The sequence below is a fragment of the Mya arenaria genome, chromosome 10 (assembly GCF_026914265.1).
Source record: "Mya arenaria isolate MELC-2E11 chromosome 10, ASM2691426v1".
Classification (NCBI taxonomy): domain Eukaryota; kingdom Metazoa; phylum Mollusca; class Bivalvia; order Myida; family Myidae; genus Mya; species Mya arenaria.
In genome coordinates, this window is record NC_069131.1 from 63,619,020 (window position 1) to 63,643,688 (window position 24,669).

Genomic DNA, 24,669 nt, shown 5'->3' on the forward strand with positions numbered 1-24,669 from the left:
TTAAGAGTACAGTCAAAACCCGTTATCTCGAACTCTCAGGGACTGGCCAAACTACTTCGAGTTTGGGGAAGTTCGAGCCAAGCATAAATGCTAACATTCATTTAAAAGATATCACTCCCTTACATCCAGTTCGAGCTAATGAGGACATCGAGCAAAGCGAGTTCGAGCAAACGGGGTTCGACTTTATAACTGTTGGTTATTGATAATGTATTTTGGTGCCAATCTAGAAGGAAGTTTATAGCATATACATGTCGAATAAGCAAGACGTATTTTGATGAATGGCATCAAAGATGAGGCTGAATGGGTCTTATTTAATATCAATATACGTTGTAAACATTCCGAACAACACGGAAAAATCCGAAATATGACGGAAAAATCACATTTTTTTAACTTTTTTAAAAATTTTTTTGTTTAAACCGTAAAGCAAAATAATGCTTTACGCTGCTTTGCGAGTTAATGTTATATGCCGTTTTGGATTTTTTTACTCGCATCAACACGGCTCCAGGCCACAAAATTAAGGTAAAGTTTAATATGAGTTGTTTATGATTAAAAAAACCATATAACTAATATAACTTCAGTTTATTAATATACGATTCCCCATTGATAATTTTAAGCAAATATACATACGGACGCGGGCTATTGATTCATAACTTTATCTTTCAGGTTTTTCAGCAGAGGAAAAATGGGATGGAAAATTTCAACAGAACGTTTCTGGAATATGAGCAGGGCTTTGGATCTTTGAATGCCGATTTCTGGATAGGTAAAATCATATTTGATTTTGAAAAAAGTCACTGCATCCTCAATCCGAGTTATAGTCACTACAGACTCAACCCAATGTATTGTCAATCTACCCACAACCCAAGATATAGTCCCTGCACCCACAACCAGAGCTATAGTCACTCCACTCAAAACCCGAGCTATAGTCACTGCACTCATAACCCGAGCTATATTCACTGCACCCACAATCCGAGCTATAGTCACTTCACCCACAATCCGAGCTATATTCCCTGCACCCAAAACCCGAGCTATAGTCACTGCACCCACAACGCGAGCTATAGTTACTGCACCCACTACCCGAGCTGTTTTCACTTCACCCACAACCCGAGCTATAGTCACTTCACCCAAAACCCGAGCTATATTTACTGCACCCACAACCCGAACTATAGTCACTTCACCCACAACCCGAGCTATAGTCACTTCACCCAAAACCAGAGCTATAGTCACTTCAACCACAACCCGAGCTAAAGTCACTTCACCCAAAACCCGAGCTAAAGTCACTTCACCCAAAACCCGAGCTAAAGTCACTTCACCCAAAACCAGAGCTATAGTCACTTCACCCACAACCCGAGCTATAGTCACTTCACCCACAACCCGAGCTAAAGTCACTTCACCCACAAACCGAGCTAAAGTCACTTCACCCACAACTCGAGCTAAATTCACTTCACCCATAGCCCAGCTATAGCCACTTTACCCTCAATCCAAGCTATAGTCACTTCACCCACAACCCGAGCTAAAGCTACTGCACCCTAAGCCCGAGGTCATTGCACCCACAACCAGAGTTTTACTACACAATGCACGATGCGCGAACATTTAAATCACAAGGGAAATTGTGTAGTAACTGTTTGAAACCACAGTGTTAAGGACTGTGCTGTATAACTAAGTGAAAATTATTTTAATTTATCTGCACATTCCTTAAATGCACTAATGAACAAATGTATTACATAATACAAAGAAATTTACACAAGGGTTCTAGCAACTTTAAAAGCCTTTCCTGAGAAAAAAGGACAGGGCTATGTTTAAGTATGAGGGATTTATGCCCGAAGCTTGGGAGAGAGGCTAACGCCCCTTTTGAAACTGTTTCAAATCATTTATATTCATTTCATGTTATTTGCTACTGTTGTTAATACAAATGTCCGAGCAAAGCACAATCTTTACAACTCTACCAGTCTGACGTTAAAACCTCCTTATCCTGACTACATACTTCAGAACGTCTGACTTCAAGGATATGTTCGGATCCCGAATGATCGCGTTTTAATATAAATTGAAAAAGGTTTATCTAGTTATTGTTTGTGTAAGCAGGCTAGGAAAAACTCTAATCAACATGATAAAAAGTGTTTAATTACAATTCGTTTAAGATGTTTTTGTAATTTGTGTTAAAACTTAACGTTAAAACATGTTTTGAAGTGATTGAAATATCTGTTATTGGTTTAAAGTGTGTATATTGTGATATTCATTCCATATGATTGAATCAACTGTGGGGCATATCAAGAGATAGTATTTATCAGCTTCTTACTGAATTTCAAATTTGTTTTTGTTTTTTAGGATTAGCAAAGTTACGGGATATCACTACAGGGAGTACTCAGCAACTTCACATAGAATATTCCACTGTCTACGAAGGAGCCATGGCGACGCTCCAGCACGTGTTTGATGGCTTCAATTTAGGACCAGCGCCTTCCTACAAGAGATACATTAATGTAAATGACGTGACTGACATTGGGAACGGTTAGTACGGACATATTTTATAATATATCTGTAATGTTTTTTTCCGCCCATTTGTGGCCGAAATTTGGCGTCGTATCCCTCCTGGGGAAGTATTTAGATTTCCCCTACCCAGGTAAAAAATTATAATGTTGTTTATATTTTTGAGGAGCAATGACCTCATAACATCTTAACTCGCTCGCTACGCTCACTACGCTCATTCTTAATCATTAAGATTTTAATTCACGCCATCTAACTACGACGTATAATTATATTTATCTTGAGGCGCTAAAACTGTTGTAGTTAACCATGCTGTCAATTAGCAGTTGTTGTTTTTTTCAGGACAAACTTTAACTCTGTCGCTTTATCCTGAATATTTCAACGGCAGCGCCTTCTCCACATACGATCGAGATACAAGCGAGCACTGCGCCGCGTTAAAAGGGAGCGGGAACTGGTTTCCCGGATGCCTGTTTCTGAACGCGTTCGGCGACGGTGAAATATTTGAGTCGGATAATCAAGGACACACTGATTGTCACGAACAATTTCATTCAGGGTATAGTTATCAAAAGTACTGTATCCAGGACGATACCAACGCCAGAACATCACAAGGCGTTGGACTGTTGGATGCCGGATCGTATGATTCCCCCTTACTGATACCGATGAAGCACACTAAATTGATGTTTAGAAGGAAGTAGAAATAAGAAAAAATATGTGTAGTCAACTTTAAGTGGAAATTATGAATTACTTTCACAATGGCAGCCATCTTGGAAATGTCGTCTGTGTCCTGCAAACGTTTTTTTAATCATTATCCTAATATCATTTTCAGAACAATCGTACCTCAATTTTATGTTAAAATAGTGTTTGATATAATTTTATTCCCTCGTTTGAATAAAAACAGAATCATTTGGATATCACATACCATGTTCTTTATATTATATCATAAGGTATTGGATGCGTTTATGTGTTGTGTTGTCTTTGTTTCGATTCGTAGGACTTAAATGGATGATAATTGTTTCAGTGTAAGATCGTAATATAGTTCACATAGTGAGCACCAAAAAAACAAAATGTATGCAGATGAATACTACTGGTGTCCAAGAGGTGAAGTATGTTGCACAGAAACAAAAGATATATACTTTTATGTTTCTCTAAAATGGATGTAAAATGACAATTAATAGTTGTGTGTTTTTGTCGGAAAAGTAGGTCAAATTGAATGCGAACGTAACGGAAAATAAATAAATTGATATTTTTACTGTTTCAGACAGTGAAATATTATGTTTACATTCACTGATATACCTGTTCCCGAAAGCGTATTATATATCCGAGTGAGCTACTTTTTGATGTTACTAAACTCTTTGAAAACACAGATATGTTAAACGGGTAGAAACGCCGACATACTTTTTATTTTAAAATGACAAAGAAAATAAGAAAATATTGTGTGTTCGTCAGAAGTAAGATAATAAATCGGTATCTCTGGGGTATTATTTTCATAGATTAAAGGCGGCCTTGTCTCTGGGGACGCATATCCAATTGAGGTCTATATAGCATATAGACAAATATCAAAATTTCGGCAGAGTGTTATTTGTACATGTTTTTGTAATATTGAAAAGTATTTAGAAAAAAACTACAGTTTGTACCAACAGTTCTGCTATTTTGGAAATAAGTAGTGAGGGGGACCCTTAAAATGCCAATAAGCTGCAGGTCATCAACAATAACAAACACATTTCGAATCGTGAGAAGTTAAAACATGAACTCGATTGAAAACAAACAATGAAACATTATGTAATTAAATAATAAAAATACCGAAGTGAAAGTATTCAATTCTGTGTACTAACTCATTGAGTTGCGCTCCAGCCCCCTTATGTCAAATCCTGTAACCCGGTCCTGCTAGGTTCCCTCGATCTGCAGTCATGGACCGTAGCCCGCTCCTGCTAGGTTCCCTCAATCTGCAGTCAGGGACCGTAACCCGCTCCTGCTGGGTTCCCTCAATCTGCAGTCAGGGACCGTTATCCGGTCCTGCTAGGTTCCCTCAATCTGCAGTCAGGGACCGTTACCCGCTTCTGCTATATTCCCTCAATCTGCAGTCAGGGACCGTTACCCGCTCCTGCTATATTCCCTCAATCTGCAGTCAGGGACCGTAACCCGCTCCTGCTATATTCCCTCAATCTGCAGTCAGGGACCGTTACCCGCTCCTGCTATATTCCCTCAATCTGCAGTCAGGGACCGTAACCCGCTCCTGCTAGGTTCCCCCGATCTGCAGTCAGGGACCGTAGCCCGCCCCTGCTCAGCCATGTCAGATATGCGACGAGCGTCGGAAGTGTGCCTGGGTATACGTAAAAGAAGTTCATGAAATTAGAATAAAAATTGGCGGCGACGCCTACAACGTTTGGTGTCTGCCAGTACCTTATTAGAAAAAATCAGTTCTTTATTCATGAATATCATAACAGTTTTTGTGATTTTAATCCAACCCTTTAAATGCGCACAATATAAAAAAAAAATCAATACATTTTAATGCATTATCAACTTTTAGTCATATGTCTTCAATGATATCAAGAAAGGAAAGCATTTGTTTCAGGTAAGATAAACAATAATAGTATTTATAAATGGACTTTAAAGCTACGTGGCCACAAATTCCCTTGTTTAAAAGGCTCCAAAATATCGCTTATGTTTTTTATCCGTACCTAAATTAAACGCATTTTTTATCATTAAAGTCAAATGAGTTACACCCTTAATAGCTACGTGGTCACAAATTCCCTAATTAAAAAGGCTCCAAAATATCGCTTATGTTTTTAATGGACCTAAATCATGTGCATTTTTTATCATAAAAGTCAAATGTGTAAGACACGGACATTCAATTTGAAATATTTTTTGCATCAACCTCTATTGTACGGCTTTAAACGCAAAAACTGCAAAAAAAATAACATGTTTTAATAATGTTGCTGTCTATTAAACTAGGCTACGAGCGGATTAATAAATAAACCTGTATTGGTATTATCAATGAGGCGGATTTTTCGCCTTTTTAGAAAGAATGGGTATTAATTTGGGATCGATAAAAACAGATAATTAAAAATAGAACTAAAAATTACAAATGTCCATTTTAAAACGGAGCAATACCAGTAAAGATCATATCAATGACTATTCAATAAGATCCATTTAACTTGTTAGCCTGCGGTAAAGATAATGTATTCCCTTCAACGGAGCAAATGACAAATTCAATCAATTTTATTCAACCATGCGAGGAAATTATTGCATTTATATGTCTTTGCGCTTTCTATGGCTGAATGAATATGAAAACGTAGGCTTGTCATGTTAATGTATGACCTTAATTTGTTTTTGGTATGTTTATATTTAAAGCTGTAAAATATGGTTTAAGTTAAAGGATTGTTGGTGTTAGAAAGTGTTTCGTACTTTTATGTTAATTGCTGCATTGTACCAATTTTTCTAATTGCTATATAAACGGACACGTTTTATCTTTTATTGTTAATTTACGATCATTGAATGGCAGTCGAAAGTATTAAACAACATTGCAACTGATGTTCGGTGCACAATGGCACATTAAATGTGATATATCGTTAAGTTAAATTACATTCAAAAAGAGGGATCTATTTGGACTAGCTGTTGTGGTAAGATATACACTCGATTTATCGAAACATTTCAAGTCCCTTAAAACAGGATGGAGCTAAATGTACTGTAAGCTTTTCGTATAATGTGTTAAAATTTGCATTTTTAAAAGTATTTGGACTTTAAAAGGAAATCATGACGATAAATTAGTTGCTTTTTTAAGATGAGTAAGAAATTAAGTAACTGAACTCGTTACGCTAAAAGTGTATCTCTTATTCAAAATCAATATATACACATGTATAACAAACATAGTCTTTGAGTGATAAACCTTTAACAACTTACTTGATCATGCATTTATGGAAAATATAAATAACTGATAACAAGATTGTAACCGTGTATTTAATAGTGCTAAAAGATTAAAAGACGAGTGATCAACTATCGTATCATAAGGTAGAAATACTGCACCTTTCTTTCAAATTCATCACGGTATCGATAGTTATTCATCCTATAAGGTTAATTAAAAATAATTGTATAAATTGTGGTACATCTTATTTGGGAGTAAGAGTGCATCTTTAAGAAACTTAGAGACATAGGGGCCTGATTAAATAATTTTAAGTATTTTTACCCTTATAGTGGGAATATAAAACAAAAATATATTTATCGTACAATTTGAGTTCAACCTGAGGTAAACGTTGTAAGAGCTTTATATCCGCATACAGTATCAATTTAAGCTCAACTACAAAACTGTATGATCAAAATTAGAGAAAAGGTGCTTTTTTACTTATGCTTCATACTCATACTTAAATATACAACGCAAAAACAATAACCCAAATTTATCTGCTTTTTCGGACGACTCCGGTAAACCGCTAAACACGCTTAAGTTTTATGAACGAAGCGTTATCCCGAGGGGGTATTTACCATTATTATAACTCACTTTTGTCTACAATGGTAAAATCCCATTACCCGAAAAAGAGGTATTTTGACTATAAGAAACATTTTCAATCTTTTTGACACGTGACCAAGCATAAATTCACTGTCAGGTCATGTGACCGCACAGATATTTTGAATGTCATATAAGGGAAAATTACTGCTCAATATTTTAGCTTAATCATGACGTGCTTGCCTCCCTTATACACATACAAGCATTGACGTCACTATTCAATGTGTACACAAAATATCTGACGACAGGAACTGTCAGCAAGTAAGCAGTGGAATTTTGCTCTTAATATAATTATTTTATTATGTTATATTTTGTTTACTTTGTTAAACTTGTTTAATTAAATGAATTAAAACATTTTAAAACTTGTTTATTTACTTTATTTTGTTCGGTATAATAAAATAAATAACATATGGCAGCATGTGTGACGCCTCGGTTGACATTCTGCTCTCGGGTTGATAATATTAATGTCACACATGCTGCCATGTGATATTTGTATATTGTCCTCGATACAATTGAGGACGAGATATTTCAAACGTTGAATTGTTTATTTTAATTATAATAACTATTTTTGACGCTAACAGTGAATGGAGTCGCTGAAGCATGAATATAACGTTTGTCAATATAAAAAAAATATATATATACATCGAAAATCGAGCATTCTTTCCCGAATAATGTGAATGATTAATTCAAACTTTCAAAGTATATTTGCAACACGACACGGATGCTTTGCCATTGTCGTAGTGTCTAAACAGTCTTAATCGAGTCGAGACGTATATTGTGTATACTTGGATGCTGTGGTCACTTTTAAAGAATGTCTTGAACACCTTATATTACAGAAGCATGGAGCTGATTACTGCTGTCCTGTCTGGCTCGGTCATTGCTGCGTTTATTCTTATCTATAAGAGACAGAAACAAACGCCTGATAGGTATGAATTTTGTTGTTGTATAACAAAGAAAAAACATGCTACATAGTATAAATGCTGTTTTGGAAAATGTATGTTATGATCAATATAATCATATGTATATGCGACATGTAACACAAGCTCAAATACAAATATTAAATCAAGTAAAAACAATATTAAAAACAAGTTTCACAAGATATTGTTAGCAAACATTTTTAACAAAGTTTATCAAACTTAACGTATTGGCTGAACGGCAAATGTATGCGATTGGCCATATTCAAACAAACAAGGTAAGGGCCTCATTTCAAAAACTAACTTATACAGTCAAAGAAATAACAAATCAGTGACACATTTGCATAAAAATCATCGAAACAATAATTGCATCTGTTTTCATCGTATTTTTTAAACAGTAACTATCAAACATATCAAACATAAATCAGGGCAAATTTCTTAAATGTAATACAACAATTAACCATACCTGTATTAGTTATGATCAGCTTACATAAGTTTCAACTAGCACTGCCAGTTAGGATTTATTTAAGAAATAAAGAATGATTTGTTTCGTCCGTGCGGTTATCTTTGCAAAAAAAGCAGACAATATGACGTCACAGTTTTTGTTGCTAAAATTAGAACTAAGGCGCTCATGCGCGAGGTGGTCGCAATGAGTGCGTACCTTTAAGGTTATTTACATATCTCTTTTATTTATACATTTTGATGTAATGCCCTAAACATATGTTTAAAAATACTATAAAAAAGACCCAGTTCTGCTAGTCAGGAGTTACACGAGCTATGACCTATACATTACTGTATTTAGTATCAAAAAGGGGCGAAATAAAGGTTGATGCAAAACATGAATCAATTCTAATGCATTATCACTTTGAATTCATTTTACTTTAACGATCAAAACAAAAAAGCATATGATTTGTGTACACATAAAACATAAAAAGATAAATCTTGGGAATTTTGTGCTATTGATTGAAAAAAAAGAAATGTATTAAGGCTTATATAGTGCCCCTTGTAAGCATAAACAACAGAACAGTCATTACATAGAGAACAAAAATACACATTTATGAAAAGCTTCATTTAGAGTCATTAATGATAAAATACCATATTACGCGTATACATTTTTCTATTAAATCAATAGGCCGATTGTTCAGAACGTCATCAAAGTTAACAACGTTGTTAACAGCATCGTTGTAAACTTCAAAAGTTGAACTACTTCTGTGATTTGCTCAAACATTAAAATAAAACACGTAATGCTGAAACAGGCGTCTCAATCATTGGTAGATGTATTACTGGTCACAAATATTTCAATGAACGTTCCAAAGTAATACGAATTTGAAAGTAAACAACGATGACTCCAAAAAAATTATTATCTTTAACAAAGTTTTAAACACTCGGCCCAATGCCATCATAATGCATGCATACATTGCAAATAATTATGGATGCTAAAACATACTCGCACATTAACTGTTTATTAAATAGCTAATTTTATATGATTATGGTCGTTTCCGGGCTCATTAGACGTGGTATTTGTTACAAGTGGCTGAAAGTGGCCACAACAAGCGAAAGCGAGTTCTACTTGACTCGTTTTATTATTCGAACATCACTTAACTACAGACAAAATGACTCTTATAGCTAATAATGCGTGATGGTACTTCACTTAAATAATCCAATGGAACATTGTGTGCAACATATTAATGCGCGTTAAGTATGTTGGAGATGATCCAGTAAGCCATGCTCTATGATATTTAGAAATTATTTAATTAGATGTTACACTTGCTCTCTAGACTCGGTGTGCAAATGGGCCATTTAAAAAAAAGCACTTAAAGTATACTTAACCATACGCTTAGTTTTACCTAGGCGCGGCTTGATTTCAAGTACATGTCTGGCATTTTCCGATAGTTTATACCACTCATGCCTGGAAAATTCGGAATAGAGAATGTTTATATATTGGACATTAATTCTTGGTTTTTGGTAGCTCGGCGAATGGAATGTAACTTAGGTAGCATAGTAGTTTAAGATCGGATTACTTTTATCTTGGAAAAGTGAAAATGCCGATTTTCAGACAAAGGTATGAAAATGTATTCAAATCAAAAACGAAATTAATTACCTGGCGTTTGAATTTGATACAGTTTCTACTTAGCAGTTGACCGGTAATTTTATGCAATTATTATATTTACTTACATGTTTTTTTTATCTTCAAGCAAATATAAGTAATGATATTTCAGCCTGCCATATACTATATATTTTAAGCTATACTATGAAAATCGAACATGAAATATAGTTCTCAGCGTTACACCGTATAGCGGGGAACAATTGGCTCAAAATAGCCTGTCAAAAACTGGTTTGGTCAGTTTTGTAGGTGGCGCTATAAAGCGCGTTAAATGACGTAGTTATACGGGTAAAGTGGGCTTTGGTCATTTCTACCGAGACTGCTGTTCGGGCAACATCAAACTTGAATTATATTTTCGTGATGAACATGTAATTTGGTGAAAATTATATGATTTCACAATATAACCGCAATAAGATTGTATGTACAATTAAATAATATTTTTGAATTTGTATAATGGAGCATGTTAAGATATATTCGTTGTCTCATATTTGGAGGGTTAGTATTGTTACGAATACAGGTTTCCTCGCACATTTAAAAAAGATAAGCGAGGTTTTTCCTGGACTGCCAGTATCCCAGAGAATAATATTCGATCTTATCTTTTTACATACGTTACTGATTCAGAAACATGTTTTTCGATAGGATTGTGACATGCTCAGTTTGGGGGTGATATATGTATACTTATGTACATGTTATAACGTTATAACGTTATGAATGAAAATACGTAAAAATGATAGTATAGTTTTATATACACGCAAAGAAGTTAATAATAGTTATAGTACACTCTTGTGTTTGGATTTTTGTTGTTGCCACCCCCTTGTATCTGTTGTTGCCACAAATAAACTAGTCTCGTCAGCATAAACTGTGTTTGTCTTGGTAAGGGTGAGTTGAGACCTTGAATGTATTGGTGATCAGGTAGTATTATTTAACGAGCAAAATCGACACAAGCAAAACAACTATACACCATGGTAACCCTCCCTACAATACTATTCTTTGTTGTTGTTGTTGTTGTTTCGGAAGCATTTACCGTATATTTGAAGCCACCAGTTATTTCCTCAAGCATTACATAATAATACCTGTATATTATACGAACAGTGATAATAATGTTAAATGATAACTTGAGTTCTGTTATGTTGAAGTTTAGAAAATGCTTCCCTAAAATTGCCAATCACCCACAGCTTATATGTTGTAAACTTCTAGAGGTAATGAATCGACTGTGAAAACATGTTTCTCTAAGTATAATTCCCAGATGTTTTATCAAATAAACTCAACGATATTGGCGAATCATGAAAACAGTGTACTGCTGGTTTTAACGTTAGTTCCTAGTCTATCTAATTTTATACATCAAATATTTGGCTTAACCAAGTACAATATATAATTCATGCATTTTCATATGGTTTTATTCCCGTTTTTGTTCGTTAGGGTTCATAAAATCTATTATTTTGATATTATTGCACATTTTTGTTAGTATATTACACTTTACAAATTAAGATTTTTTTATTTATCATTTATAAGCTAGTTATTTAATTAAACGTTTCATATAGTGTACTTAACTATGTCCTTACCAACAGCATTTAAGTTCAAGATGCGAGGTTACAGAGAAAATATTGATTAATCAGCCAAATAGTAAGCCAAATATAAGGTTGAAGTCCACCATATTTCAGACAGTGTGGGCGAGACTATCCGGCCGACACGGTTATACTCCACCAATTTCCTCGAGGACCGTTCGCTCCGAGTATGTCCCCCTTCTGTATCAAGATAGAGACATTTCTGAGGATGGCAGAAATACCGTACCAGGTAAGCCAGAATGTGTGTTATGTACAATTAAGCTTGCCTTTTCATCGAAGTATTGTCAAGTATGTCAAAAGCATTCCATTATTGCTAAACTGATTTAATTTTATAGGACCAAAACAACATTACAGAAAAGGTAATGCAGTGTTTTTAGTTTTTATCTCAAATAAAATTGGACGTGAAATGACTTAATTTTTGAAATATTTCGAGGCCAAACAAACTTGATTGTTATATCGTTTTCGATGTAATTGTAACGTTTCTCTTGATAGATTAGTTTAATCATCTCTTTTTGTTCTGTTGCATTAACATCAAGCCATACAAATTATACATGCACTTACAAACAAATTACAAGAAGAACATACGGGTTTGGCTACAAGTTATCACAACATTAGTTTCAGCCCTTCCCAGTCGTCATTGTAACGTCAATGTCATTTAAGATTAAACGTATGTAGATAATGTATACCAATAATTATTATTATATATGCATTCTACTATCATCCCAGACCTACTGGTGCTTGAAGTTGATAATCAATAGAAGAGCTTGGTTACTTTTATATACCTAATCCTTTAGCGAAAACGATACTGTCTTCATTAATTGCTTTATTTTCTATTCCGGATAAGAATTTGTCTGTACTTGAGGAATAATTAAGTGAGTTCTTCGATAAAAAGAATGCGTGTTCATGGTTCTTGAGCTCCGTTTCTTATCCACAATCACAATCAGGATTATCACGAATAGAATGTATATGAAGATGTGCATTTATATTACTGCAAGCGTTTCTGATTATGGCATGATGGATAGAAGACATTTTGTCGCACGCAAAATTATACTTTGGAACAATGAAGCCGTTGTAATTATATTTTAAACTTGAAATCATTTAGCGTGTTACTGTTCCACTCCAGTGCAATACGGCCGCATTCACTCTGCTGACGTCACATCATAAACGTATCATTGCGCGGTGTTAAAATGACGCCATAAAACAAAATAGTGCGACATCATTAATATGCGATTTTTATGAAAGCATTTGTCTTTTATGTGATTAAACCAGTAATGAATATAATAAAAAGGTTATTAGTACTACGTTTTGATCCTGAATGTTGTATGCGACTCTCGTGATATCCGAATCTGATAATTGCCACATAGTCGAATGCATCCCGGATCAAAACGCACTACTAGTAAACCAATTGTGTCTCATGACTGGTGTAGTACTTGAACACCTTCAATGGTAACTCATCATTTCTGCCACCTTGTGTCCGTTTTCTTATACAATCCTGAACAGCCTGAACAAAATATAGTGTCCAAAAGGTAGACATTCTGCTGTTTGAACAAAGTCAAATTGTGAATTGTTGTAAGTCGTTAAACGAGTTCGGTTTCAACCGTTTGATGTGAAAGCAACAACACCATTACATTATGACTGTATCTCTGTCTTATTATTGGGTAATCGTCGTAGTCGGTGTGTTCGGGCAACATATGACGACTATTGAAATACACTAAATGAATGACGATATAAAATCAATGATTCAGCAAGATTAATATTTGCAATTTTTAGAATGTTCACAGTTACACAATGGGACCAAAAGGGAAGTCCCCATGGATAGAGTACAACGGTGAGACCCTTGGAGATAGCGAGATGATTACGTCCTACCTGGTTGAGAAATGTGGGGTAAACCTCAGTACGGGCTTAACAGAAGAACAGAGGGCCATAGGCCGGGCCTTCCAGACTCTCGTCGATGAACGCATGTATTGGTAAGCACTAAAACAATAATTATTATGTAACGTGTTACTTTTGACTGTAGTAAGTTTGATAAACATATGTAAAATATTCCATTTAGTGCTACAGATAAACTATCAATTTCAAAAAGGTACCAAATTCACAATGATACCATGAACATTATAGTGGCAAGCCAAATAGTGAAATAATCATATATGCACTTTCTTTAAATGCTAAAGAGAAGCGCCCAAATGAAAGGCACAAACGTACAAATATCATAAACAGACAGCACACGCATTAAAATATTGTTATCACTAAAAAAAGTGGGATTACCATCTTAACGGTTAGTAAAACTCGCATTCACTGGAACTCGAGTTTACTGGGGGTTTAAACTAGTTGATATATATATATATATATTTCCTCACAGTGTCACCCATCATCTAATTAAATGCGGAACAGCGTAGAATTATACCACGTTTATACTATTTCCAAAAACTAAATAAAGTTTGTTTATATTTAAAAAGTTTGAAAAGTCGACAAACTTTAAAACTGTTTCTAGGAGATCAGTTCAACGACATTTAGTTGAGATCTCTCTTTGCATTTCATTGTGTACATCGTTGCAGGCTAGTTTTGTTAGAAAGATGGGTGTTCCACAAATCAGAGATGTCTGGCACTCTCACCAAACTACCCGCCATTTTAATATGGCATATCAGCCGGAAAACTAAGAATATGGCGTATGCACAGGGCCTTGGCAGACATACGCAATCCGAAATTGAAACATTGCTTGAGAAAGATTTGAAAGCATTATCGGATTATTTAGGTATGTATTTAAATGTTGACAATTAAGGTCCATGGTAATTAAAACGTATTAAGCAGGAATGTATCAAAACACAGAGTGTCCAATACATACTACCCTTAACGAAGGCGAATTGTCCATTATCAAACTTATGTTGTCAACAGGTTATATTTGGCTAGTGTGTATATCAAACTGTATTTGTGATATCAGATAAATTATGACAAATCAAAAATAAAATTGGCAAATCCTAACCAAAGACTTCAAAATCTAAGTCTAGTCATGCCAATGCGGTTCTCCCAAAATTAACAACTGACGATAGTTCTGTTAGACATGTGTATTTTGTTCTCTTAGTTGGTGTTTGTTTGGCCATGTTCGTTGTGGTTTTAAATAGGATATAGGTTAAATTGTATCTACGGAGTTTTCTCTGTTGTAGCCATTTAATTCTTATACGAGCAAGAGCCAGTTTACCGTGTTTCATCCTGTTATTTATTTATCTATTATGGGTCGCCGTTTCATTGCATAACAAAACGAGATAATTAAATGAAGTATTAAAATCATCTAAACATTTGAAATGGCCAGCATGACTCTTGACTAAATCCTTACAAGTTCGAATGTATCTGATTATAAAACATATTGTTATTTTGGAATTCTTTTGTGACATTTGTACTATATTTAAGGTGACAATAAATATTTTCTCGGCGAACAGCCTAGAGAGGTCGATTGTGCGGTGTTTGGGCAGCTGTGTCAAGTCCGTTATCATGTGCCAAACAGTGTCAAAGCAAGAACATACCTACAAGGTATATTTTGTTTTTATAAAAATGTCGGAATCTAAAGAAGGGTAAGGGTTAGAAATGCTCCAAAATATATTATGTCGGAGAGATAGGGGCTTTAATGATCAATATGAAGTCCGTTAGCATATACCAAATACCTTAACTAAAACTGTGGGAAGTAAAACGTCAAACAAACATCCTGGTAATTGTGGTCTTGTATTTTATTTTTGCAGAATCCCTTCCGAATCTCACTGCTTATATGGACAGAATGATTGTGAAATATTGGCCGGATTGGGAGGAATGTATGACAAATGGATTTGCGAAAGAGGCAACAAAATAGAAAGATACTTATAGTTGATAGTGACCACTTTTGGGGGCATCCTTACAACATTTGTATGCGCGCTTGCCTTGAAAACGCTGGAATCATTTCTGGTGTCAGTCAAACAACGACGGTGTTGGTATTCAATATTTGTCTTAATCAGATCTGAGAACGACCTAGCTCTTCATATATGTTATACTGGTCGCATGATTCTACTTTTGAGGCAAACTGGTGCAATGTTTATACGCTCGTTTTTCCGTCTTCAATGGGATTGGTGAGAATAAGAATGATACATATAGTTTTATTATATAGTTGTTCGCTAGATTGTTTCCTTTTCCCGAGATAATAATACAAGGTGTAAAATATCATTTAATACTAAAATAGCTATCAAAGCGTTTGTTTACAGTACAATAAATTTACTTGAACCATTTTGTAATAATTTGCCGATTGAAAAACAAAAAACTACAGTACACACATTAAAAACGCAGATTATGTAGAAATGTATTTTTGCAGGTTTACTTTGAGATCAATCAATATTGTGGCAATATAAACTGTACATATGCTAATTGTATGTAATTAACGTGCTTTAGGTTGCAACAAGATTGAGCTATAAATAATCGAGTTAATTTGTAAATTATTAGTTCACATAAGTGAGCCACAAGTACTTAGTGTGTTGTTTTGTATTGGTGTGTCAAGCAAGGAAGACAACCCAGGTTTTCGCGATCTGTTTATACTGTTACAGTTGTTATTCCTTACAAAATGTTCTATTTCATGATCTGTATGTTACTGTAACAATGTTTACAAAATGTTGCAACTGCATAATTTGCGATCTGAATTGTACTGCTACAGTCATTTTTATCGTGGCAATGTGTGAACTGTATTGAACGTGTTTTTTATTAGTCAAAATGCTTTAAAATATTTATATCGAACTATTGAATATAGTTATCAAGGTCAGGATTACTAGTTTTCACTGTTTAAGTTTTATAAGAAGAATGTCTCTCTATGATTTTTTTTTCATTGGTTAGATTTCTAAAAAGTTTATGAATAAAGATATGAAAAGGTTTTAATTTATTATTCTCTTGTATACGAAACTGTAGCAAAAGCATTGATATAAGCGTAAATATTTAAGCCATTTTATATTGATTTCAATGAATTTTATTTACTTTTCTTTCTATTTTACTATATTTGCTTTGAATATTAATAAATGTACTTGAATAGTTTTCAGTTTATACTCATTTTGTTACCAAAATCAATCCGAATCGTTATCACATTAGGCGTCCATATTATGACCAAACCATTGTACCTAAGTCGGCTAGGGAATAGGTAAGATGTTCGAGTTCTTGTAGGAATGTGAGGTCATAAAACTGGGCTGGAAGGTTCTTTTACGTTTTGCTGAATCTATAAATATAAATAAGTAGCAAGGATTTGTAAGAATCCTGACAATATCGCAAAGACACTTTATATCAATATTTGATACCTACGATAGATCATTAAACATCTATGTTAACGCTGCTACTACCCTGTACGTGTTTAAGGGGTTGACCTTTGACTCTTGACTTAAAGTCAATCCTTGGATGCTAGTATGACCAAATCGGTATAGTACATATATGTTTATTTTCACATTATCCATAATAACTTATCACTTCGGTGTTACAGTCGAATCAGCACATTGAAATGTGATTTAAACATTATATAATGTGAACATTATCATGTAAAAGTTATTTTAATGTCAATCACACCATATGTAAAATAGCATATTTATTTCAATTGCTTATTGTTGGTATTAATAGCAACGCAAACATAGCTTCATGCACATGTACACTTTCATGAGCTTAGAGATCTTAAGTTCCTCTGCTACTGCTTCAAACAATTATCACCACAGTGAAATTCATTCAAAAGGTTCCCCGAACAAACAGAATCTACATTAAAAGTACATAATATACAACCAATGCATTGCAATGAAAAGAATTACACTTTTGTATTTTATTTGGTGCATAGTAAATACAAATCTTCTGCCAAGAATGAGTTAAACAATATAAACCAATCTTGTGCCTAACTATCAAACTAAGCCTCATATCGTTTTGCTATCATAAAAAATTGGGGTTATATACAAGGTTCGATTAAACTAAATGTTGAAATATCGCAGGGACACATACTCTCATTTTATGACTCCATATAGACGTTGCGTTTAAGCCAAGACTGAAACAATTGCAATATAAAAGAGATCGAAATTTTTATCTGATATACTGACGTGTGTGAATTTTGTGTGGTTTTAACGAACGTTGAAATTAGCTATATTTATGTTAAAATACAGTCAGACGATGCAATTTAAGTACGATTTTAAATCACTCTCAATTCCGTTTCCTGTAGAAACAAGTAATGTTGACCTTTTTGAGATGACACGAGATAGTACCCCTTGTGAGAATCGCACCGAATTCAACGTTAAGTAATTTGAATACACAAACACCCCGAATTTCAGATTTTGGAATAGAAAAGTATTCGTTCGTATAACCTGAATAACTCTAACCTGCACTTTTGTTTCAGAAAATGTATCGATTATAAAAATGTTTTTTTCGCATTCCTCATAACAAATATCAATAAATATTTCGAAAGCAAAGGAATATCCGGAATCATGAAAAGATTTTTTTTATCTCGGGTGTTTATACTAGCTAAAGCTTCAATATACAGGTAACATGTTCGTAATTAGAAGGCAGGTAATTAAGAACTGGCAATAACGTTAAGCCCTGTAAATCATTCTTTGTTTCATGAGTGCTAGCGAGTGGTCTTAATTAATGTGTTTTGTTTAAACAGACATTTTGTGATTGATTTATGATATGATTGCAATTTTAAAACATTTGGGCGTTATTTCTGTATTTTGCACGCCAAAACAATAGTGTAATGGGACTCCGGATGAAGAAGGCGAGCGCGCATAATAGTATTTGCAAAATGCAACAAGATGATTTAAAGTTAATATTTATGTGATAGATTATACGCTGAATGAGTTCTTCTTAATGTCATATTTAAGTAGTTGTTATATACCGAAGTTATGAATTGGAAAATTGTTCAGCTCAAATTGATATTTAAGAGTTTAATGTTGACAAGCTGAATTTGTGCATTATCAAGTTACAGTATAATATTTATACTCCTATGTGAATTTCATACTTTAAGTATTTAGCTGAAGATTTCTGTTTTTGAAATTATAATGAATTAGCGTTTCAAATTTATTTGTGTACTTCTTATCATTTGTATTCAGAACTTTGGGATTACTGGCAGTTGACTATTTGCAATCATTTTTAATGATCGTAAATGTTATATCACTGTATATAATCGACTGTTTTGATGAATGTTTTAGGTATACGGTGTATTGTTAATGTTTGGTTTACTTTCATAACTTCTGTATTGGAATACATTATTGTAAAAAGGTAGATAAACAAAGATCGGTTTAATTTAAATATAGCAGTGTTCATTGGATACTATATAACAGGTAGTTGTTTTTAAAAAAAACCTACTATGAAAGAAGAATAAGTGGCGCTTAGGATCAAACATCGCACAAGTGACTGTAACTTCAGGCATAACGGTTTGTTAGATTTAACAAGTAGAACTATGGAAACATTACGTGGTTTTCTACAAGATAATGGGAAGTGTTTCCTCACAGTAGCAGTGGTTTTGGGATCAGCCTGGTTCATATACAAGAAAAAGACGAGAACATCTTACAAGCCAAGGTAAGGCAATTAACCCAGAATGTTTTCATACACAAAATACTTCAAAACATCCGTCTGGCGAAATAACTCTTGCTGTTCTTATGTTTTCTTACATGTAGTATGTTATCATAAGTCTTAGTTCAAAGATGCGTATCAGCATATAACTGGATTAAAAAAATCTAATCCTCAGATTTAATGTGGTAGGAATAATTAACAAAAAAAACATGGCAATGCGTGACATCAAGTTAACGGACTGTGCAGTCAGACAGAATTACCGAGGCTGCGTTCTATAACCGAATTATGTATGCCTATCACGCTTACACACATGTTGTCGTTTAACGCAAATAATACAGCATTTCAAACTTGATGACATTTTATTTGTTGGTAATGATTATGAATTAAATTTAATTTCTAGTGAATATTTTCAGTATTGCGGCACAAAAGAAAATTTGAATAACGTGATTGGCATAAACTAACATTATCAACTATTACCAGAAGTTTAAAGTCCCCACTATTGATCAAATCTATATTGATCGTATCAATTTTGATGACACTTTCGCAATTTAAAATGAAAAATCAGAGAAAGATTATACATATAATAGATGTTTCTAGTTATACATACCAAACAAGTGCATGTATTTGCGTATAGCATATATCATATCTTAAAATAATGAACCTCAAATTTATATATTTAAGGTAACGGTCTAATAATTAATTTGCTTATGCATTTAGTTGTAAATAGCAACACTTTCGGCTTGAAAAAAATGGAATTTCTTGTAGTTCATGTATATGCCATTCATTTCGTTGAAATTCATTTTAAATCCAATTGATTGAAAAATAACAAGCTTTGTCTTGTTTCTCCATGGAAATTTTATTTTCTTTCGAAGTTAAGCACCGTTAACTGTACATGCAATTTATTTGCTTTAGGCCGTTAGTAAGAAAAATAATAATCCAGCAGAATTTGTACATCAATATCTGGGATATGCATGTATTTTTTCTGTCCGATTGCAGGTATATTACTCTCTAAGATATTCATATATGTGTATTTTTTGAATCCAGGTATTGGACTGAAACCAAAGTATAACAACTATAAAAACTTTGCATAGTTCAGACTTAAACAAAATAAAAACATAGAGTAACATTCTCACTCTTAAATATAGAGGGTGCATCCTGAATCACATTCCGGCACCTGTGATTTAGTTATAACGTACCATCAGCTTTTTAAGCATGGATGTGACATATTAAGACTAAGACTAGGACATTAAATGGACCTTTAAATGTAGGTGTTTCATGGTCGGTCAGCGTTCTTAGACCTTGCGTATAAATCGACGTTTATACAAAAACACGTTCGGAAAAGCAATGAAGCTATGTGAAACTTTAAACCAAAGCAGTATACTTCGAAGTTGATAAGTTTTTTAAAAGCAATTTATTTTTATGGTTAGTAAACACGTTTTAACTTGTTTCATGATATAAGATCGATAAATGCGTTTTTCCTTTTCATTTCGTTTGAAAATTGAATTTTTTTTAGTTGTTGTTTTTGGAAGACCCAAAACCTACAAATCAGCTCGTGCTAAGCATAGAATTCATTTTGGATGGTCTAACTTTGAAACGCCACGTATGAAGCTGCCAACTTGCTACAATTTAATGAAATTTAAGTCATAAGATCTATTAGATCAATTATTTACTTAATGGGTATACAGTGCTAAAGTATTTTTCCATTCATAAATAAGATTGCACATTTACAGAGTATGCGGCGTGGACTACCCACGTGACGTGATCATCCTTCATGCGCTACGGCGGGACCGACTCGCCCCGAACCTTGGCCATTTCTGTATAAAACTAGAGACCTATCTCCGGATCAACAAAATACCGTACCAGGTAAGACGCCTAAAGGAACCAATGCATTCAGGTTATATGTTCATATGACTGACTTACTCTGAACTCACCATGCAATGGTAAAATACTGCGTTATACACGCCTATTCATATGACTGACTCATCATTCTTCACCCAACAAGGTAGCCCAGGCAATGGTAGAATACTGCGTTACTAGCGCCTGTGTATATGACTGACTCATCATTCACCCAACAAGGTAGCCCAAGGCAATAGTAGAATACAACGTTATTAGCGCATGTGTATATGACTGACTCATCATTCTTCACCCAACAAGGTAGCCCAGGCAATGGTAGAATACTACGTTATTAGCGAATGTGTATATGACTCACTCATCATTCTTCACCCAACAAGGTAGTCCAAGGCAATAGTAGAATACTGCGTTATTAGCGCATGTGTATATGACTGACTCATCATTCTTTATCCAACAAGGTAGCCCAAGGCAATAGTAGAATACTACGTTATTAGCGCCTGTTCATATGACTGATTCATCATTCTTCACCCAACAAGGTAGCCCAGGCAATAGTAGAATACTACGTTACTAGCGCCTGTGTATATGACTGACTCATCATTCTTCACCCAACAAGGTAGCCCAAGGCAATAGTAGAATACTACGTTATTAGCGCATATGTAAATGCAAATTAAGAAAAAAAAATTCTATAGGCATTTTCTTGTCTGATGCTTTCATATCTTGTATTACTATGTTGTTTTCTTAGTTTTCCTCAAATTATAGAAAAATACTGCTGACAGTGAAACTGAATCTTATTTTATGAATCAAAATACTTGTAAAACCACTGTTTTCAGTTTGACGGTACTTCAATGCCTCGACCAAAAGAGAAAGTCCCCTGGATTGAATACAACGGCGTGACGATGGGAGACTCCCAACTGATCATACAATACCTGGAGCAAGAGTTTAAGGTAAGCTTTTATAACACCATGTGTAACTCTCTAAAAAGGCACTGTTGGACTCACAATTGATCATTCAATACCTTGAGCAAATGTCCAAAGTCAGCCATATTCCACCTTTCCACTTTAACTTAATGTACACACTGTAGCAAGAGTTTAAGCTCAGCGCTTATAACACCGTCACTTATCTCCTGAGTAAGGCACTGTAGCACTCACAACTAATTATACAGCACCTTGATCAGTCAGCTTGTATTACATCGTGGGTTAGCTCTATGTAGACATTCTAGGCCCTTGTATTGGATCGTTTGTATATTCCAATTTTAAAGTGTTCACGCATTTAATTGTGTGAGAAAACATATTATAAATGTGCTTATCTGCAGGTAAACCTAAATGCCCATCTTACCTCGAAAGAGCGAGCAATAGCCTGGGCTATACAGAAGTGGATCGAAGAGTTCACGTATTGGTGAGTAGGGATATGTCTTATAAATATCATTAATGAATGTCATAGTAATACAATTGAAAATAAACAACAAGGTCAGTAACAAAAGACCAACATAGACTACAAATAATCAAGACTTGATATTTTCTCTGATTTTCAAATGTAATGGTGTCACAGAGTGATTTTTTTCTTAATTTTCATTTTATTTTCATAACGTTAAATGCCAAATGCGATAAGAACATGAAGGCTAAAATGTTTTGATCTCTTCATACTAACGTTAAAAACGACAAAGACATATAAAATTCATTTTTAAATAAGATTTAAAAAAATAGAAGTCAAAAATAAAGAAAACAAGCCAACAATAGCATCAAACTTTTAAGGAGGAGAACATGTCGTTTTCAAAACAAATCATGTTTAACTACACGAACAAAAATAGAAAATGACATTTCCTTTGATTTAAAATTTAATCATACACAAAAATGCATTATTTCTCTCCCAACATTATGTAAAACGTTTTGTACCAGATGAGTCATTTACAATGACGTCATATTTAAAATGAAGTAATGTTTTTTCTCTTCAAAGGTTGAGTGTTTCCATTTTTAATAACGTCATATTTGTAATGTAGTATACCTTCTTTCCTAACAGGTCGTATTTCAACATTTTCAATGACGTCGTATTTACATCTCTTAACATGGTGAATGTTTTCAATGACGTCATATTCAAAATGAGATATAGGAGCTATAATCTTTCACAGGTTGAATGTTTACACAAGATGGGTGATTTTCAATGATGACATGTTCAACATCCAGTCAACCTGCCCCAAGTACATGAAGATACCAATGCGTAGGAAGGTTCAAAGCATGCTGCATGCGGTCGGCGTTGGTCGTCATAGCAAGGAAGAAGTTCACGCGATGATGGTGAACGATTTAAAACAGTTTTCAGCAATTTTAGGTAAGAGCTTTCATTTCAATTTCAGTGGCTTTGAATGCCTCTTCAAAATTAGTATCTATGTTTTACACGACGATTATTAGTAGACACTATTTTTGTCCAAATGTTTCTTAATGCTTCTCTTAAGAAGTTTTGTTCGCAACCTGTGTAAAAGGCGACAACCTATACAACTAGACCCCCTCTGACCCTTGAAATTTCTGCGCATAGGCGATTGGAAGTACGTTATGGGAGACCGGATATGCGATGTAGATTGTGCCGCGTTCGGCATTCTGTCCCAAGTCTACTGGTGTACACCGTCCGCCTGTCCAGGAAACGCCCTGCTGCAAGGTATGATTACCATTTCCAGTCAGGACGGCGAATAATAAAGCACCCAATCAAGGCACACATCCGGTGCATTCCCGATTAAATCACTGCTTGTACACACACTATAAGTAGTTAAAAGGGAAGACTCGTGCAGAATTTGTTTAAAAAGAGGTATTATACTACTAGTACACAAGTTCTAGTGTAATCCATTCGCTCTGAAACTGTTTCGATATTGATTTTTTCTTATCTTTTAGGAGGTGAATTAAGAAATGTCACAGACTACATGGACAGAATGCGAAACGAGATTTGGCCGGATTGGGGAGACATGATAAGCAAGAATACCTAGCAAACAATGATCATGTGGATTAATATTGGTATTGAGACAACGCATATCACCGTTATTAAAATATTACCATATGTATGTGTATTAGTTCTTTAAATGTGCATATTAGATTAATGTTTGCAAATAAATTATACTCGAAGTTCAATAAAGGTTACATTTGTAAAGTCAATGAATTTAATGCCTTGAAATACGAAGGCAAGTAACTAATACATTTCCGGATTCTGAGCTCGCTCGAAGAGCTTATATTTTAGTAAATTTACCATCCATAAAGTTGTGTTGTGACATCGTCAAAGACAAACATACCAAACATTGTTTTAGTTATGGTGGTGATCTGTTCCTTGCCATAAAGTGAATGCAAACTATTTTAAGCAACATAGTATTGATCCATTAGCGATCATTGGGTTTTTATCATATGAATCTGATGTGCTGCGTTAAGTACAATGACAATCTTTTTACAGCACTTTCTTGATGAAATTGTCCAATAGTGATTCAATTGAGAGGGGACGCTACAAGAAGTTGTTGTTCGATCCCCATCATCTTAAGTTTAGCTTAAGATCACAAAACAATTCACTTCACGAACACCAAAAACAGAGTACTACACTCGTGAACAACTCATGTTGCTCACTCTGTGAAAAAACCTTGTTCATCCGTGAAAACTCGGTAAACATTGTTTCCGACTCGGATTTGGATCAACCTAACTTACTCTCTCGACCATGAAAGATGGTCGAATCTCGTTATGTCGAAGTCGTTGTGAAGGAAGA

The 24,669-nt window shown here is 34.5% G+C and overlaps 2 protein-coding genes across 7 annotated transcripts; both read left to right on the forward strand.

Moving 5' to 3' along the window:
* Positions 1-5,766: 5,766 nt before the first annotated feature.
* LOC128206101 (failed axon connections homolog) lies at positions 5,767-16,600 on the forward strand. Of its 4 annotated transcripts, none has more exons than XM_052908274.1 (7): positions 5,767-5,789; positions 7,813-7,902; positions 11,656-11,788; positions 13,330-13,526; positions 14,115-14,311; positions 14,965-15,084; positions 15,291-16,600. In XM_052908274.1, the coding sequence occupies exons 1-7, from the start codon at positions 5,782-5,784 to the stop codon at positions 15,395-15,397; spliced, it is 852 nt and encodes a 283-aa protein (XP_052764234.1). In that variant the 5' UTR covers positions 5,767-5,781; the 3' UTR covers positions 15,398-16,600. The 4 variants fall into 4 exon arrangements, with proteins under 4 accessions (XP_052764234.1, XP_052764235.1, XP_052764236.1 ...); XM_052908275.1 differs by lacking the exon at positions 5,767-5,789 and adding an exon at positions 5,797-6,098; XM_052908276.1 differs by lacking the exon at positions 5,767-5,789 and adding an exon at positions 5,797-5,811.
* A 1,855-nt stretch (positions 16,601-18,455) lies between these two features.
* LOC128206891 (failed axon connections homolog) lies at positions 18,456-24,077 on the forward strand. 3 transcript variants are annotated; one of them, XM_052909603.1, is made up of 8 exons: positions 18,456-18,504; positions 18,729-19,098; positions 20,823-20,955; positions 21,774-21,887; positions 22,256-22,338; positions 23,069-23,265; positions 23,470-23,589; positions 23,820-24,077. In XM_052909603.1, exons 2-8 carry the CDS (start codon positions 18,980-18,982, stop codon positions 23,909-23,911), a joined length of 858 nt encoding a protein of 285 aa, XP_052765563.1. In that variant the 5' UTR covers positions 18,456-18,504; positions 18,729-18,979; the 3' UTR covers positions 23,912-24,077. The 3 variants fall into 3 exon arrangements, with proteins under 3 accessions (XP_052765563.1, XP_052765564.1, XP_052765562.1); XM_052909604.1 differs by having other exon boundaries at positions 18,493-18,504; positions 18,834-19,098; XM_052909602.1 differs by lacking the exon at positions 18,456-18,504 and having other exon boundaries at positions 18,573-19,098.
* Positions 24,078-24,669: the final 592 nt, after the last annotated feature.